This window comes from Tachypleus tridentatus, chromosome 5 (genome assembly GCF_004210375.1).
Source record: "Tachypleus tridentatus isolate NWPU-2018 chromosome 5, ASM421037v1, whole genome shotgun sequence".
In the NCBI taxonomy this organism is placed as follows: domain Eukaryota; kingdom Metazoa; phylum Arthropoda; class Merostomata; order Xiphosura; family Limulidae; genus Tachypleus; species Tachypleus tridentatus.
In genome coordinates, this window is record NC_134829.1 from 50,709,965 (window position 1) to 50,729,714 (window position 19,750).

Genomic DNA, 19,750 nt, shown 5'->3' on the forward strand with positions numbered 1-19,750 from the left:
TGTATTTTTACTGTGGTAATAATGTGAAGTAATAATAATATCACTGCTACTTACTCAGAAAGGATTTACTTGAAACTTATATAACTTACTTTTGTTGTAAAACACAATGTGCAATTTAATGTCTCAAATGATTTCACATTAATTTAATTTAATTGGTGATAAGTATATATTTATCTGTGCTGAGAATCTGTTTTCAAACATTACTTTTAGACCAAAAATCTAACTAATTTTACACACAGTTGCAGTACAATGATGATTTTAAAAAATACAAATGAATAAACATATTACATACTTGGACATGGACCTAGCTGACATGTGGCTTGGTTTTGAGAAGCACCATGGCAATTATTTCCTCCATGAGCTGGGGGTGGGTTGTTGCATTTTCGGGTACGGCGCATTACACCAATACCACAAGTAACAGAGCACTGCTCATAATGACTCCATGAACTCCAAGCCCCATCAACTAGATAATTTATGAAATAAAATGTATAGTCGGAATCGTTTGGTACCAGAGGTATCGCTAGGTAATGACACAATGGGTTAGTGTATATTTCTACTTTACAGTGACCTGAATCACCAGTTAGTGTGTTTAAAAATCAGAATAGAACACCATGATTGATATCATACTGAAATGTTAAAAATTCCCATGCCTGAGGATCCAGGTGTCAAATCTTTTAAGCATCTAGTGACACCTCTATATGGTATTAATGTTTTTTAAATGAACAAAATATTGGGCAAACATTGTTATGAAATCCTTTCCAATATTTTAATATTTAATATTAATAAATGAAATTGTTACATTGACAAAACTAAAATTTAACAAAAACAGTATCCATATTAACAATTCTTCTACAAAAGTATTTTACTTTAACACAAGCTATGAAACAATAAATGAAAAATTGTTTATTGGAGTTGACACAAAGATACATGAGGGCTATCTGCACTAATTGTCCTAAATTTTGAAGTAACAAACTGGAAGGAATCAAAACAGTCAACACTAGCCACAGTTACCTCATGAGGTATTTTTTTACCAAGTAAATTTGAATCTCACATTATAACACTTCTGTGGCTGAATGAGGAAACATGGTCAATGACAGGATTTGAACCCAAGACCCTGCAGGTTGTCAGACAAGTGACCTTAACGAATAAATCACAATATATACAAGGCAGGTGAGTTTCATCTTGATATATGGCCCAATTGATTATCTAGTTTTATAAAGACAATGTATAGTTTAATAGGATGCTTAAACAATAATAATAAAGCCTACCCTTTGCCCTTAACATGTGACTTAAGAAGTTGTATTTATTATTTATGTACTGTTTGCATGGCTTGTAGTACTAATATCTTAATATCTGTTATAGGTAAAAATGTTCAGTTACAAATGTTAAGACAGCAGTTGTAACATGTAAGAAGGAAATGTTGTAGTTATTAAACTTTAGTTAACGTGAAAGTACTGATTCACAATGTCTACCTGAATACTCTATTTAGTTACACACAGTAATATCTACTTCATACATAGCATAAATCAACGTTTAGATGAACAAAGACAGTCAGAAATTTATGCTAAATGTGTCATTGCTCAATTTAACTGGACAAGTAATTTTTATATTCTGTACTACAGATAATGTCCAAAGAAACAGTTAAAAGTATTTTTAACTATAAATATGGTTTAACCAGGGCATTCTGATTTTTGTATGGTAAGTATTATTGTTTACCTGATAATTTAGGAAGATACTGAAAGTCGACATTTTTTTTCATTTACAAATGCTTTATCCAGTTACTTACTGATATAGATTGGAATAATATTTAGTTTATTTATGGAGTAACATAAGCACACACTTCTTGGATTACTTATAAATGTCTGAGAAGATATTCTCTTCTGTAGCCACTTTTTCTTGATTTATTTGTACGAAGTTTGTGTAAGCATTTTTTTATTCTCCATAGACGCCTTTTCTTGATGTGTCTGCATAAAGTCTGGGGCAACAATCTACTCTCAAATGTCCACCTTCTCAACTTACTTGGACAAGACCTGAGGAGACATTTTTTTTCTTTTATACACCATCCAGACTTAAATGGACAATATCTAGAGATACTCCTCTCTTATACATCAAATTCCTTGATTTAGCTCTAGAAATTTAAGAAGACTTTCTCTTTAGTAACCTTATCGTCTCTGAGGAGATTTGTTGGTTAATAACCATATCATCTTGAATTATCTGAAGAATGCCTGAGGAGATATTCTGGTTAGTAACCATATCATTGTGAATTATCTGGAAAATATCTGAGGAGATATTGTGGTTAGTAACCATATCATCTTAACTTATCTGAAGAATGTCTGAAGAGATTATTTCCTTCTGTTGACTTACCTGGACAAGGTTTACGGTGACATTCTTCTCTCTCATAATAATCTTCCACTGGACAGATTCTTCCACCCAAGGCAGGTTTTGGATTGTCACACAGTCTTTTACGGAAGTGAACACCTGTTCCACAAGTCACTGGACACTCTGACCACTCCTGCCACTGACCCCAACCTCCATGAACTAGAGAAAAGCTTGTTTTCATAAGATGATGTTCAATTACAAAAATACAAAATGCATATGATTTATTTATTTAATTATTCCTTCTTCCATCTATCTTAAAAAACACACAGATAGTCAAGTAACAAAATTTTCACAAGCTGATTTTATGCATGAACTAAAACTAGAATAAATAGACACATGTACCACCAGGAAATTTTCATAAGGGTGTAAACTGTGACTCAATAGCAGTCCCATACATGATCCACAGCAAAGTGACTGGAAAAACACATTACCAAACAATGAAGTTTGGAACATAAAATTATAATGCCATGTTTTTACAGCACTAGATTTAACTTTCCCAGACCACTAAAGTGGAGCTAAAGTTTAAAAAGGAAGATAATTTACACCTTAAATCCTCATTGCAATGTCTGTGCACAAATATCACTTATGTTTGTAATTTTAATACATCACACAAGTGTTTACATCAGATTATGGACTAACACTAATATTTGAGGATATCATTTGATATAGTTTCAAAGTGTTATGAGAGGGTAGCCTTTTCTTATCCCATATGTCACAGTCAGTTCTTCAAACAAGTTTTGAGAAAAAGTATTGGAATTGAGAATACAATTATTGTGTCATATACAAAAATTAAAAACATACTTTTTTAACACATTAAAAAAACAATGACTTATCGAGAATTCTAGAAAGGACTCTAAATAATGTGTCACCACCCTACAGTTACACCAATAATAACTATGAAACACTTGGACAAAATCCTCCAATACCCTTGACAACACTTTACAGCTCGATTGTTGAAGCAAAAATACAGTGTTTCCCAAGGGAAACACAGCAATATCGACATCTGTTAGACACTGTGGAAACTACTACCTCGAGGTAGTTCACAGTTTTGACATTAGATCATGCTACATTCCTTTTGATGATGTTCTCAAATGTTGAGATATGTTTTTGTTTACTTGTACCTTTGGTTATGCCAGTAATTTCTCAAATTTTCCTGTTTCTTAGATTTTGTATATAAATACCTGTTGATTCTTTGGGTCTGTTAGTAATCAAAATAACTCAAAGGTGTTGTGATCAAGTGTCTGGGAGGTCTAGCAAAGTTCAGGAAATTATCCTGTTGATTTTTAGTCTTTGTACATAAAAATGGAAAGATTTTCTTAACATTAATAAGAAGTGTGGTAGTGAAGAAAAGGATGAAAAACCACAGACCAGTGGCAAAGTTGTGAAGAAAAGGAAATATCGGAAATATGATGATAGTTATCTAGATTTTGGTTTGACTTTGGTAGATGTTAATCATGAAGAGTGTCCACAGTGTGTATTATGTTTAAAAGTTTTGTATCCAGAGTGCATGCTTCCAAGGAAACTAAAATCCCACTTAAAAGATCAATCATTTTAACATGGCTAGTAAATACCGTAATTATTTTACCAGAAACGTAAAAGAATTGAGAGAACAAAAAGGTACATTTTTGAAAGAAGCATCAATATTAAGCAATGCTTTGCTAGCATCCTACAAGGTGGCGTATAGTGTTGCAAAATGTAAAAATCCTCACACCATCACAGAAGAACTCAGTTTACAGGCTGCAAAGGATATGGCAAACATCATGGTTGGTAAATCTGCAGGAAAACTGCTTTCACAGATGCCTTTATCCAATAATACCATCAGTCGTAGAATCCAACATGTAGCCGGAGACCTCAATGATCAAGCTAATTGAAAAAATGAAAGGGAAGGATTTTGGGTTATAGCTAGATGAGGCGATAGATAGTAACAAGGATGTTCATTTGATTTGTTACACCAGCTAGATGAGGCGACGGATAGTAACAAGGATGCTCATTTGATTTGTTACACCAGCTAGATGAGGAGACGGATAGTAACAAGGATGCTCATTTGATTTGTTACACCAGCTAGATGAGGCGACGGATAGTAACAAGGATGTTTATTTGATTTGTTACACCAGCTAGATGAGGCTACGGATAGTAACAAGGATGCTCATTTGATTTACTACACAAGGTTCATGGATGGTGACAAAATTGTGGAAGACTTTTTCTTTTGTAAAAATATCACTGCAGGTACAAAGGCTCAAGACTTGTTTGAGATCCTTGACACATTTTATGTGTGAAAACAACTTAGACTGGATTAAGTGCACTGGCATCTGTACAGATGGTGGTCACTCTATGTCTGACTGTTATGGAGGATTGCAGACACACATACAAAGTAAAGCTCTTGATGCACTGTGGACCCACTGCATAATCCACAGGGAAGCCCTTGCATCAAAGCACCTGAGTCCTCCACCGATCCTAGTCCTGGAAAGTGTGTTAAGAATGGTGAACTTCATAAAAACACACCCACAGAAGGCGAGGTTTTTAAACAAATGTGTGAGAATATGAGCTCTGAACACACATTTTTGTTGTATTATTGTAGCTCATGATGGCTCTCCTGTAGGAACGTACTGTCCCATGTGTTCAAATTACAACAGGATCTCTACTCTTATCTCGAAGACGAACATCCTAAAAACTACTTGGATACTGATTTTTTGTCAAAATTAGCATACCTATGGGATTCTCTTCGAAAAACTGAATGCACTGAATCTCTCTCTCTCTGCAGGAAAACAACACACACATTCTAAAACTCACAGAGAAGGTTTCAGCCTTCAGAAAAAGGTTACCACTATGGAAAAGAAAAATGAATGAAGATGATGGCAAAGACTGTTTCCCCCTGTTGCAGCAGCTTGTTACATCCAATGAAGTTGATTTGACCTGTGAACTAAAGTCTGTTTTTGAGAAGCACCTAACACAGCTCAGTGACTGGTTTGAAAATTACTTTCCAGAAGATATGGAGAAGTTGGAATGGATCCAAGACCAATTCAAGGCTAAGGGCCCATCTGAATCTACCTCTGCAGAAGAAAAAAATCTTATTGAGTTGTCTTATGACTTTAAAAACAAAATTTGGCAGTGTAGATATCAGTAAAAGATGAATATCTGTTGCTTAGTGTTAAAGCTCAGTGATCCTAATTCCACTTGCATTACCATATGTCTGCAAAGTTGGGTTTTCAGCGATTGCTGTGATAAAATACAAGTACCATGTGAAAACTGACGTGGAACAGAAAATGAGGATAGTAGTGTTCAATCTGATTCAAGGTTTGAGAAGCTATGCAGTGCCCAACAAGTGCACACATCCCATTAGTAATTGTGTTGTTGTTTTTTTAAATGAAATAAAAATCTTGTTTTTACTTTCCCTTTACATGTATTATTCTTTCAAGTGGCTATTAAGTTGTTAGTACATAAATACTTAAATATTAAATTGTTTGGACCTAACTACTTCATAAATGGAACTGTTAAGTTGCTCTTTTTGCTTAGGGACAGCATGATAAAATTGCTGGGACAATAAGAGTGCTGTGAACTGAAAATGTTTGGGATACACTGCAAAAACAGATCAATAGCATTTAGAGATTCTTCAGTTGACACAAAGTTTAATACAGGAAATTATGCAAATATATAGCTGAAATGGGTTAAGTTTATTCATAAACTGGAACTGCTGTAATACACAGTTTCATATGTAATTTTATTATTATTATTTTTATTTTCTTAAGGTATTTTTCCAAACAGTTACTCACTGTTTTTCGACATTATTATTAAATCAAAAAGTACAGCAAGTAAAATGTATGTTCACTAAACATATTTGTTTATAGAATTTTGTACTGACCAAAGATGCATTCAACTGGTGTTACCTTTGATTTCAAAACATTAATACAAATGGGTAAACCCTGTTGATATCATTCTTTCACAGAATCATATAATGAATTAAACACTTACTCGGGCATTCTCCTTGTTTACACACTAGTTTTTCTACTGAATTACCAAGACATTGATGTCCTCCAAAGGTTGCCGGGGGATTGTTGCATTCTCGAGTACGAAGCCTCACTCCCTCGCCACAGGTGACTGAACATGACCCAAATTTACTCCAAGTCCCCCAAGCTCCATGAACTGCAAACAAAGTTTAAAATAATGGATATTTTATTTTACATAAATTCAGTAATTATCTAATATGTAGTCTTAATCTATAGTGCGAGATTTATGACTTTCAGTAATTGTTGACGTGGCCTTATAGTTGTAGGATTTATCACTTTTAGTAGTTGTTCATGTAGCCTTATAATGTGAGATATATCACTTTCAGTAATTGTTGGCATAGTCTTATAGTGTAGAATTTATCACTTTCAGTAATTGTCAGCATGGCCTTATCGTGTAGGATTTATGAGTTTCAGTAGTTGTTGATGTGGCCTTATCGTGTAGGATTTATGAGTTTCAGTAGTTGTTGACGTAGCCTTATAGTATAGGATTTATCACTTTCAGTAATAGTTGATGTAGCTTTATAGTGTAGGATTTATTACTTTCAGTAATTGTTGAAGTAGCTTTATAGTGTAGGATTTATTACTTTCAGTAATTGTTGAAGTAGCTTTATAGTGTAGGATTTATTACTTTCAGTAATTGTTGAAGTAGCTTTATAGTGTAGGATTTGTTACTTTCAGTAATTGTTGAAGTAGCTTTATAGTGTAGGATTTGTTACTTTCAGTAATTGTTGAAGTAGCTTTATAGTGTAAGATTTATTACTTTCAGTAATTGTTGATGTAGCCTTATAGTGTAGGATTTATCACTTTCAGTAATAGTTGACTTAGCTTTATAGTGTAAGATTTATTACTTTCAGTAATTGTTGATGTAGCCTTATAGTGTAGGATTTATCACTTTCAGTAATAGTTGACCAAGCTTTATAGTGTAGGATTTATCACTTTCAGTAATTGTTGACGTGACTTTAAAGTGTAGGATTTATGAGTTTCAGTAGTTGTTGATGTAGCCTTATAGTGTAGGATTATCACTTTCAGTAATTGTTCCTGTAGCCTTAGAGTGTGAGATTTATCAGTTTCAGTAATTATTGATATAGCTTTATAGTGTTGGATTTGATGCTGATTTACAAAATAAATTAGAACATTTAGTGAGTTTGACAAGCAAAAGGCAGATGGGTTTTAATTATAATAAATGCAAGATAATGTTGGTGTGTCAACATTTTTCATATTTAACAGTGAGAATTACAGAACTAGAGGACATAAGTATAAATTTTGGAAGGGTGGAAGTCATCTTCAGGTAAAATAGTTTTATTTTCTTAACAAGGTTGTTCACCTTTGAAGTAAGTTGTCTTCAGATGTTTTGGAGACAGTGAATTAAGTTTAAGAGAAAGCTCAATTGATATATAAATGATTAGGGCTGACATTAATTTTGTTTTTAATTTCTGTATTTAATAGTTTCAATTTTGCTTATTGGGAGGGTCAGCCAAAATTGACCAACTGGTTCGTTGTTGTCCCGAAACATCATGTTAAAATGGCAGAAGTATCCAATTTTTATACCACACTATTTCAGTAACCAAGATATCTCGAACACATACTTTTGGTCTCAAAGTCAGAATTTTTCAATGTCAATTTATTTTAACATTTATTTCATTAAATAATTTATATTTATCAAAGATTAAAATTAAGGCCATTGTCCCAGACTAACGAACTTGATAGTTTGTCATTTCTGACAAAATCTCAAAGTTTTTATTGTTGTTCAGCTGTATATAGTTACCTGGAGTGACCTCAACACTGCATGCTTCCGTCTGTGTATCATCACTCTCTGGACAATATTTTATCACCTCATCTGGATCTGTATTAAGACATTTTCTGGTTCGCACACGTATAAAATTTTCAGAAAATCCAAAACATCCTGACCACTCGTCCCATTGACCCCATCCTGAAATAAAAATATAAAGGTCTGACCAAACTGATCACTAAATGGTCACTTTGCACTTGAGATACTATGAAAACATGGACTACTTACTAAACATGGGGTTAAAAGGAAATTTAACTTTCTTATTTGCTTTCTTTTATAGAAGGTCCATATTCTCCCAGAGGAAGAATTTATGCAGATTTTTAGTGTTCCATTGACCTTTAGAATAAGTCTATGCTCACTTAAGTTTCATACTTTTATCTTTAAGGCATCAAGAGCATTAAGAGTTCTCACAGTTTTATAACTTAATGTTTGTTTAACCAAGTATGTATTTAATTTTCACTTTGGATTAAATAAGAAACTAACACTTGAGAGAGTAAGAGTGGTTTAACTTAAATTGCCACTTCAAGTTATTTTATTTGGTTTATTTTATTTTCACTTTAAATTACAAAGAAGATCACACTTGAAATGGTAACATGAAATACCTAAGGTTTCTCAAATTTCTATTAAAAGTGTGATTTACCTCTAAATGATTAATTATTAGCACAAAGCTCCTACCAGAAAGATGGTTAACACATATCTAATTAATGATGTGTTTTTTCTAGAAAGATTATTGATTTATATCAGATATCTAACCACACTAAAGTTTCAAACAGAAGTCTATTTTACATTTAAATCATCAAATACCTGAACAAGGCTTAATAAAACACTTTTCGACATCTGAACTATCTTCTTCTTTACAATCTTTTCCAGGAATAATGCAAGATCGATATCGAACACGTGTTCCGAAACCACATGAAACCGTGCACGCAGACCATTCTCTCCACTCTCTCCATTCTTCATTAATAATTGAAAAGACATAAGTAACATTGTAAATATAAATATAAGAGAAATAGAAACAGTAAGTGTAATTTGTTTTGAATAGTTAACCCTTCTGTTCTTATGCTGAAGCTTTGTTATTCATGGTGTAACGATTTTTATGCAAAAACTAGCTAAGCAACAAGATGATACATAAAGTTAACTTATTTTGATGAACTGATGGTTTACACATGGTTACACCATTTTCCCCATTATCATCATATGTACGTTGTTATTTTTATCCAAGATGCATAGCAAAATAAATGTAATCCTAGTATGAATTCCTTACAAAAAATGTATGGAAATTTTATTTAATCAGCACAAGCATAAAAGCTATTATTATTATTATCAAAAACACTCATTTGATAAACTAGTGTGATACCATAGATATTTTTCTTAATTTTTTAAACACCTGTAAAGCATTTAGGTAATTGCAGCATATCATTGCTACCAATATAGGTAACATTATGTGATATTTTGAATTCAATAAAATCTACTCATATCATGGTTAAAACTTTTTCTGTGACTCAGTTGTATACAGATCTGTATTCCTTCAAACACATGTGAAAACATTTTCTAAGCAAAAAGAAAACTCTGATGCATATTATTTAGCATAGATTCATTTTAATGCACGTGTTTCAATGAATTAAACAATAACAATTGGTTCTCAACATTGCAATTCATCTAGTTATTACACTATATTTGTGTGGCATGTTATTCATATACTGATCTTTCCTGATTACTGTTTCCATACATAATGAGAAAGTTGCAAAAGTGAACAGTTTTTTTATACAATAGTATTTCAGTAACAATAAAGCTTCAGTATGCCTACCTGGAGTATATTAAATTAACTGCTGATGTCAAAGTTGGAATTTAGCCTTGTTCATTTAACATTTGCTGCATCTAATATTACCAAAGGTTAAGGCTAAGATCAATGTCCTGGACAGCTTATTTTGATCCTCTGATATTTCCTGTAAACCTCAATGTCCCCACTACTTTGACATGACATTGTTCAAGTGCATCTAGTTACCTGGAGTGACTTCAACACTGCATGCTTCCGTCTGTGTATCATCACTCTCTGGACAATATTTTATTTCCTCATCTGGATCTACATTAAGACATTTTCTGGTTCGCACACGTACAAGATTTTCAGAAAATCCAAAACATTCTGACCACTCCTCCCATTGACCCCATCCTGAAATAAAAATATAAAGGTCTGACCAAACTGGTCACTAAATGTTTACTGAATACTTTTGAGTTAACTGTTTGTGAATGTATTTACTTTAAGTTACTGTTTTAAGCTATACTTTCAATATTTTAATTTAGACATTAGCTAGAGGGACACGACATTAAAGTTGAGTTCATAAAAGCAGTGCAGAATGTCTAGTTCACAATGATGATGGTGTCAAGCATCTAGTAACTTCAACTAATATCTAAATGTGATACACCAGTGTAAGTATGAGTGATCATTACAGTGAAATTAGTGAAGCATTTATTAAAAGGCTATTGAGTAGCAATTGAAAATTCATTGTGTGAAAGGTAGAGTCGCTGTTGACTGAGAAAAAACTGTTTTCAAATACAGTTAATCAACATGTTAGGTTTATCATCAATCAAGTAATTTTTATAATTCAAGTTACAAAGTTTGTTTGTCAAATGATGCCTAAAACTTGCATCAAAGTAAATTTGGTTGGCAGAAGACATTATTAAAGAACTAAATTACTTCATCATTCCAACGTGGACTGAAATTTGCATTATTTTCAACAAATAATTTAAAAGCATCTACCAAATTAAAAGAAAAAAACATTAGAATATTAACATTAAATAAGTGAAATGAGTGTATATTCTTTGTTTGGCTAAATCAACATTGCTAATTACAGTTTTACTACAGTGAAAAGAAAAATCAGAATAAGTTCTTGTAGCTTGATAGAAGTTTTATTGACCACATTGAGATATATGACCTCAATCTCAAATGAAAATTAAAAAATATAGCTGTTATTACATTCAGTGTAAAGAAATATATGAGAAAATAGCTCTAAACAGGATTTTTAAGAAGAAAAAATTAAATTTTGAAAACATTTTAAGTTCAAGACAGTAATGCAACTACCTCCCATCTTACCTTTTTTCATAAACTTATGGTGACAGATACCACATTATATCATTGTGATTAACCACTACCATGTAGAATAACATAACAGAAAAGTGCTAGTTTTAAAGTTAAAATATAAAATCATACATTAATGTAGAGTATGTAACTGAAAATTATAAATATCAAGCCACTGAAGATACTAGTGCCAAAAATCGATTTACTTCCCAAAACATCACTTTATGTCCACTAAAAGTATGTTTCATTTAAGTGATTGCTAATATGAATAGGATTTTCTGGTCTACTGAATTACTTACCTGAATAAATTTTCTACTAGAAGTGTGGTTTATACACAAATGTTTAATGATTTGCACAAAGCTTCTACTAGAAAGATGGATAACACAGCACAGTTCTCACAGTTTTAGATTTAATGTTTGTTTAACCAAGTATGTATTTAATTTTCACTTAGGATTAAATAAGAAACTAACACTTGAGAAAGTAAGAGTGGTTTAACTTAAATTGCCACTTCAAGTTATTTTATTTGGTTTATTTTATTTTCACTTTAAATTACAAAGAAGATCACACTTGAAATGGTAACATGAAATACCTAAGGTTTCTCAAATTTCTATTAAAAGTGTGATTTACCTCTAACTTAAATTGCCACTTCAAGTTATTTTATTTGGTTTATTTTATTTTCACTTTAAATTACAAAGAAGATCACACTTGAAATGGTAACATGAAATACCTAAGGTTTCTCAAATTTCTATTAAAAGTGTGATTTACCTCTAAATGATTAATTATTAGCACAAAGCTCCTACCAGAAAGATGGTTAACACATATCTAATTAATGATGTGTTTTTTTCTAGAAAGATAAATGATTTATATCAGATATCTAACCACACTAAAGTTTCAAACAGAAGTCTATTTTACATTTAAATCATCAAATACCTGAACAAGGCTTAATAAAACACTTTTCGACATCTGAACTATCTTCTTCTTTACAATCTTTTCCAGGAATAATGCAAGATCGATATCGAACACGTGTTCCGAAACCACATGAAACCGTGCATGCAGACCATTCTCTCCACTCTCTCCATTCTTCATTAATAATTGAAAAGGCATAAGTAACATTGTAAATATAAATATAAGAGAAATGGAAACAGTAAATGCAATTTGTTTTGAATAGTTAACCCTTCTGTTCTTATGCTGAAGATTTGTTATTTATGGTGTAATGATTTTTATGTAAAAACTAGCCAAGCAATGATAATACATTAAATTAGCTCATACAAATAAATTGGTAGTTTACATATTGTTACACCATTTTCCCTATTGTTATGTTCCTTAAATTAATATTATCTTTACTTAAGATGCAACATTAGATAAATGAAAGATTATTTAAGTTGGAAGCTATAGTACAGGGTGTTCGGAAAGTCACTGTGCACTTATATATTTAATAACAGACATGTTTCAATATAGAATACAGGAGGTAAATATGAATGACAATTATAAACAATATTGAAAGTGACCCCCGTTAGCATCAATACAGGCTTGGATCCTTCTTATTTTGTTTCTAAACACCACTATCAGTTGCTGGCTTGAAATAAACTGAACAGACATATGACTACAAAACTGCACAGTGACTTTCTGAACACCCTGTATAAATTCTTTATTAAAAATGTATGGACATTTTATTTCACCAGGAAAATTGTAAAACCTGTTCTTATTATATTAAATATTTGTTTGATAATTCAAAGTTTAGATGTAAGATAAGTTTTATCAGTCATACTATGTATTTATAAACCTTGTAAATGATATAAAATCAATTCAGAATTTTTATATGCACTGAGCAGATATTTTTGAAATAAAAAAGTGGTTAAGAGAACCACAAAAATTTCTGTTTGCCATTGTTATTCATGGAATTTGGTTTGTTAACTAAATGTGTCACAATAATGCTGCAATATTGATAATATACACAGTGGCAACACCAGTAACTCATTATCCACATTGTGACCTTTTCTGATTAGAGTTTCTATGAAATTGGCTGAAAATATAATAAGAAAATAGCAGAAGTATATAGTTTTTTATAATATGTTATACATTTATCACAGATTACTATTAAGGTTGATGTCCCACATTGGCTATTTTGGTTCTATGTTATTTAAAATAGAATCCAATAATTTACAATGTTGTTCAGCTGTATATAGTTACCTGGAGTGACCTCAACACTGCATGCTTCCGTCTGTGTATCATCACTCTCTGGACAATATTTTACCACCTTATCTGGATCTGTAATAAGACATTTTCTGGTTCGCACACGTATAAGAGTTTCAGAAAATCCAAAACATCCTGACCACTCCTCCCATTTACCCCACCCTGAAATAACAATACAAAGGTCTAAACAACTTGGATACTAAATGTTTAGCAAATATTTTGTGGTTAATCACATGATAACGTTTAAAATTAACATTATCAATATCATGATTTGTAAAAACTGTGGATCAATGATATTATAAATACAGTGGAAGAAACGAAAATGTTAGATCCTAGTAGGATAAGTAAGTTGTACTAACTACTGTGACATGTGACCTAGTTTAAACATGCTATATCAGATTTACATTGAACAGTGTTATAAAATGTAAAGAGAAACTTCAATACAGAACCTAAGTATATATTATATATATTTATGTGTATCACAAATTTTTTTACACACACACAAACATAAAAGAGCAAAACTAGAATAAGACTGGGTCCTGAAGGTTATGTAAGTTAAATTTAAACTTATGACCCATTATAATAAAAATTCTTGAATTATAGAAAGGAAGAACCTCCTCCTTTGATAAAGGATTAGTGCATAGTGTTCATGATGAACAAACACAAATGAAATTGGCACCAAGTGCTTAGTGTCACTTATAGAGAAAGTCATGAAGTGAAGGGCTACTTTGGTAGCTGTGCACCTGAAGAGGGATGACCATAAACAGTAAGAAGTGACAAAGAAGAGAAAAGGAGTGACCATGACTCTGCATATGATAAGAAAGCTGATAGGGCTCCTGGTTCCAAGGGCAAGAATTGATTTAGTGTTTTATGGCACAAAGCAGCTAGGCTATCTGTGCCAAACGTCCAGTAAAAAGGTAAAAATAAATTAAATGTAATAAAATACAGAAAAGGAAATGAAGGTAAAACAAAACATCATTGAAAGACAGAAAAAGCATAAAACCAATGTTGACACCTAGTTTACAATGTTAAGAGAGAAAGCAGAATAAATGAAGTTGTAAAGGACTTTCTCTAGCAAAATGGTAATGATCATAACCCTCCAGGAAGAATAACAGGTAAGTTCTAGAACCACCTTCAATCACTTGAAGTTGGTCTTTCCAGTCCTGGTTCTGGGTTTTGTGTCATAATGGCCAGTACTAAAGGGTAAAGTAATAAAAGTGTTAAATAACATGCAGCAAAAGTGTAATAACAACTTGCCAGGACAACGAACGGATAGTTCAAACAGCAGCGTTAGTCACCTAAAGTTGGCCTTTCCAGTCCTGGTGTCAAGTTATTTAATGTTCTGACCATTTTCCAATGTCAAATTGCACTAGAGAGATTGAGAGTCTAAAAGGGAACCACAATTAAAAAGGTGTAATGAATAAATATCAAACACTTAAATGAGGTTAAAAAGATTAATGGCCATTAAAAACTAAAAACTTTATCAAGGTGGACAGTGTCATCATCACCAATAACACTGTCCAATGTTACAGACAAACCCTGGGACAGAACATGTTTAAAATAGTGCCATCGTTGAGAGTTGTAACGATGGCAGGAAAGTAAAATGTGACTTATTGTGACCTGAGTGTTACACAAGCTACACACTGGTGCATCAGTTCCAGATAAAACAAAATGATGAGTTAAAAAACTGTGACCAGTTCATAGTCTAGTCAAAACAACTTCCTCCTTCCAAACCTTACGGAAGCTAGATGGCCAAAGCCCAATATAGGGTTTTCTTTGAAAAAGCTTGTTGTCACATTGCTCACTCCAAGTGGTCTGCCAGCTGGCACAGAGCCAAGCCCTGAATACAGGACCATAGTCCATGTATGGAATAGGCACAATGATGATAGCGCCAGAGCAGATAGGTTTAATTGCCATGTCTGCAAGCACTTTCCCACGAATATCAACGTGGCCTGGTATCCAGAAAAACTGGATAGAAGTAGATGTTAATGAGAAATGAGCCAGTCGGTTTTGAATATCAGCGAGAACAGGGTGTGAACCAACATGAAGTGAGTCCAAGGCCAGCAGAGAACTAAGGGAGTCAGTATAAATAGTGCAGTCAAAGTACTAATCAGCTTCAATATGATCCAGGTCAAGAGATATGGCATACAGTTCAGCAGTGAACACAGAAACTGTAGAGGGAATTCTGCGTGCAACCACCAAACAGCAACAAACCATGACAGAGCCCAAAGAGTCACCTGATTTTGAACCATCCGTATAAATTGGAATAGAAAGGTTGTTCGAAAAATGTTCAGTAAATAAAAGACGGTACTTCCAATCGGGAGTATCTGCCTTTTTCAGATGACTTAAAGAAAGGTCACATTTGGGGTCTGTAATAAGCCATGGGGGGATGGGCTGACCAGTGGATTCTGCAATGTTTTCCAAGGACAGACCCAATTCATCCAATTGCATCTGGATGCAAAGGCCAAAAGGAGCAATGGCAGATCATCTCTTTTTAAAAAGTAAGGCCCAAATGCTTTGGTAAGGAGTGAAGTTTCAAAGAATACAGTAAAGACAGTTGCAAACTGCGAAGGTGCAGAGAAGGTTTGTGAGATTCCACATTTCAGCTCTGAACTGGGGAGGTGCAGAAAGCCCCAGTGCAGAGTTGAAATCCTTATGATGAATGGGGTCCAGCATCTTTAAGGCTGAGGGTCCACCATTGATCCATAGTCGAGTTTTGAACAAATAAGAGCACAATATATCTTTATATCGATTCGCTACCCAACTGGCAGTAGTGAGAACACGGAGGATGTTCAGCGCTCTTGCACATTTGACCCGTAATTGCTTTAAGTGTGGTATAAAGATCAGCTTATGGTAAAAGCCCTAAGAACTTGGTCTCAGGGACCACTGGCAGTGAAACTTCACCAATACCGAGTTCAGGATCAGAGTGGATACCCCATTGGTGGCAAAAGTCCATGCAAACAGTTTTAGAGAGAGAAAATTACAGCCGTTCCCCATAGTCCACTTCAGTACACGATTTTGGGCAGTTTGTAGTTGCCGCTCAACATATCTCATGTTCGACGACTGACAAGAGATGTGAAAGTCATCAACATAGAGCCCGTTTGCAACAATAAGAGGGAGTTGTTCAGTGATGGCATTTATCTTTATACTGAAAAGTGTGACACTCAACACACAGCCCTGAGAGACCCCAAGTTCCTGTACAAAAGAACGGGAAAGTGTCGAACCCACAGGAACTTGGAATCTCCTGTCCATTAAAAAAATTTTAATAAACATGGGTAAATGCCACGTAACCCATACATATGGAGGTTTCGCAAAATGCCATACCTCCATGTTGTGTCATAAGTCTTTTCAATGTCAAATAATATTGAAACAAGATGTTGGCATTTGAGAAAGGCTTCTCTGATTGACGTTTCAAGTCGAATCAGGTGGTCTATGGTGGAATGCTGTTGTTGGAACCAACATTGGGTGGGTGAGAGGAGGTTGTTTGATTGGAGGAACCAAACAAGACGAGCATTAACCATCCTCTCAAAGGTCTTACAGAGACAGCTCATCAAAGCAATTGGACAGTAGTGTGAAGGAATCTTGGGATCTTTCCCAGGTTTAGAGAAAGGTATGATAATAGCCTGGTGCCAGGCATCAAGAAAAACATTCTCCTGCCAGATCTGGTTAAAGACAATTAGAAGAATATCAAGAGAAGCAGGAGAGAGATAGCGCAGCATGTCATAGTGTATATCATCAGGTCCAACAGATGTACTGCCAGACTGATGAAGGGCCATTTTCAGTTCCACCAGTGTAAAGGGACGATTATAGTAAAAAAGACAGTCACTACAAAAGGAAGGAGGTGAATGCTCTGCCCGAGTCTTGATGGCCAAGAAGGTGGAGAAACAAGCAGAAGTGCTAGATACCTGGCAAAAGCTTTCACCTGAAGTATCAGCGATGCTCTGGACATCAGCTACCTCTTGGCCATCAGAGAGTGAGATAGAGAGGGGGACAGAATTGTAGTGCCCATTGACCTTTCAAATCCTGTCCCATATGATCTTGGAACTGGTGGTAGAAGATATTCTAGTTGTGAACTTAATCCAAGATTGCTTCGCCTTACCCTCCTAGCACCTTGGAAGCGCCCCAGGCCCGTTTTGACCTTCTCCAATAGCATGTCCAGATTTTAGGAATACCTGCTTGTATAATACAGTCAGTTACTGCTGATTCTATTGATGGCTGGATGGCAGGATCAAGTTCTGCGAGAGCAGTGAAAGTGGACCAGTCTGCTTGATGCAGCTTCCACTGGGGCACATGGGTAGGGTGGCATCGACCATGGCCAGTCTCTCTCAAAAGTATAGGAAAATGATCACTGCCTAGTGGATTATTGTCAACCCTCTATGAAAAATAGGATAATAGTAAAGAGGAGCAAATTGAGAGATCAATGGCAGTAAAGGACTGACTCAGTGCCTGAAAATATGTAGAAGAACCAGTACTGAGAAGAGAAAGGTTGTAATCAGAGAGCATATATTCTACAGAGTGACCTCTCCTATTAATATCAGCACTTCCCCAGAGGGGATGATGTCCATTAAAGTTCCCCAGGATTAGAAATGGAGATGGCAACTGTTCAACGAGAGCATCAAGGTCTGATTGATCATATGTCTCTCCAGGGACAGGTAGAGTGAACAAACAGTGATGGCATGACCCAAGGAAACATGGATGGATACAGCCTCCAAGAGTGTGTTGAGTGGCAAAGACAGGGTGGGCACATGATGATCAATCAACAGTATCACCCCTCCATGCACTTGTCCATCACACAGCTTGTCATTTCTGTACAAAGAAAACTGCTAAATGTGACTGTATCAGCAGATTTCAGATATGTTTCCTGTAAGGAAAGACATACAGGATGGTCGGAAGCAATCAGTGTTTTGATATCATCCAGATTAGAACGTAAACCTCAACAGTTCCATTGTATCAATTTTAATGATGGGTAGGCGAAGTGGCTGGAGAACCCTTCTGTTTACGTCCACGTCTTTTTTCCTTACTGTCCTTACGAGGAGGTCTATTGATCTCCATGGATCCTGCCCTGGGTCCTTACTGTCCTTACTGAGGATGTGAACGAATGATTGTTTCGCATCGTGGGGTTGGAGTCCTTATTCGGAGGAGGTCTATTGACCTCCATGGATCCTGCCCTGGGTCAATTGGACAGGTCTTTGTTGTTGGAAGGGGATTCCAGTGACTGAGGATGTGAACAAATGATTGTTTTGCATCATGGGGTTGGAGAAAAAGATGTATCAGAAGAAATGCCTGTAATGGAAACAAAAGGATGTGGATCTTTATATTTGTTGGACTGTATGGGAGGAACAGAGATGGGTAGAAGTCAATTCATCAACCTATTTAACCAGGGAGGTCAAAAGGCTTTCCATTTGTTTTGAAAATGATTCTCTTGGAGGTACAGAGAGATCTGTCTGCACACCCACTGTAGTTGTGGAACAAAGTGCAGCAGCATATGTCTGAGATGGAGTGGCAGACAGCAATTTTCAAGCCTCAGTATAACTGATGTTATGGGTCATTTTCAAACGCTGCACCTCTTTTTCCTCCAACCATTTTGGGCAAGAACGAAAGTAGGAAGAGTGGGAACCATTGCAGTTGATACAATGTGGGTCTGTGTGACACTCATAGGCATCGTGGCCCTTGCCATCACAACAAGCACATGTCAAGGAACCACAACATGATGTCTTCAAGTGGCTGAACCTCTGACATTGGAAACATCAGAGAGGGTTTTGGAATTTATGGCCGTACCCTGCAAATTAGATATCCTGCCTTGATGGTGGCAGGTGCACATGGTGATGTAAATGTAAAAACAAGGATATTTGTCAGCAATGTAACTTCGTCTTTGCGAGTGGAGATGCGCCTCACTGCAGAAACTCCTTGAATGGAGAGACCAGCGAGAATCTCTGACTCGGGGATGTTCTTCAAATCCCTCTCAACAATAACTCCTTGTGATGAATTCAAGGTAGCATAAGGGGTAACCTCAATAGGTACATCCCCAATTGCTTTTGAATTCAAGAGGAGTTCAATGTGTTGGGATGTGGATGTTTCAACCAATATGTCCCCAGATCGAAGCTTCTTTACTGACTTTGGAGAGCCAGCAAGTCCCTCTAGTCCCTTCTGAATAAAAAAGGGGGACATTTGCCCTAAAGGTTTTTCTGAAAGAGAATGTAATATAAGAAAATGTGGTATAGGTGTTACAGATGTTGAAGATTGCTGCTCAGAGTCTTCAAGATGTGGTCGTTTACCTATTGACTGTTTTTTCACTATTTTATTTAAATT

The 19,750-nt window shown here is 34.8% G+C and overlaps 1 protein-coding gene across 3 annotated transcripts in view; it reads right to left on the bottom strand.

Annotated features, from left to right (window-relative positions):
• The window catches only part of LOC143251153 (properdin-like), a 49,581-nt gene that overhangs the window by 18,255 nt on the left and 11,576 nt on the right, over positions 1–19,750 (bottom strand). For 2 of the 3 annotated variants that reach the window (XR_013028522.1, XM_076502543.1), the window contains exons 2-9: positions 13,439–13,603; positions 12,179–12,328; positions 10,178–10,342; positions 8,977–9,126; positions 8,149–8,313; positions 6,349–6,519; positions 2,365–2,538; positions 293–463 (exon numbers count right to left, since the gene is read on the bottom strand). Coding sequence is in view for 2 of the 3 variants with exons in the window: in XM_076502543.1 (XP_076358658.1) it covers positions 293–463; positions 2,365–2,538; positions 6,349–6,519; positions 8,149–8,313; positions 8,977–9,126; positions 10,178–10,342; positions 12,179–12,328; positions 13,439–13,603 (1,311 nt within the window). In the remaining variant the exon portion in view is untranslated. The remainder of the gene's footprint in view (positions 1–292; positions 464–2,364; positions 2,539–6,348; positions 6,520–8,148; positions 8,314–8,976; positions 9,127–10,177; positions 10,343–12,178; positions 12,329–13,438; positions 13,604–19,750) is intronic. The other variant, XM_076502544.1, reaches the window with a different exon arrangement.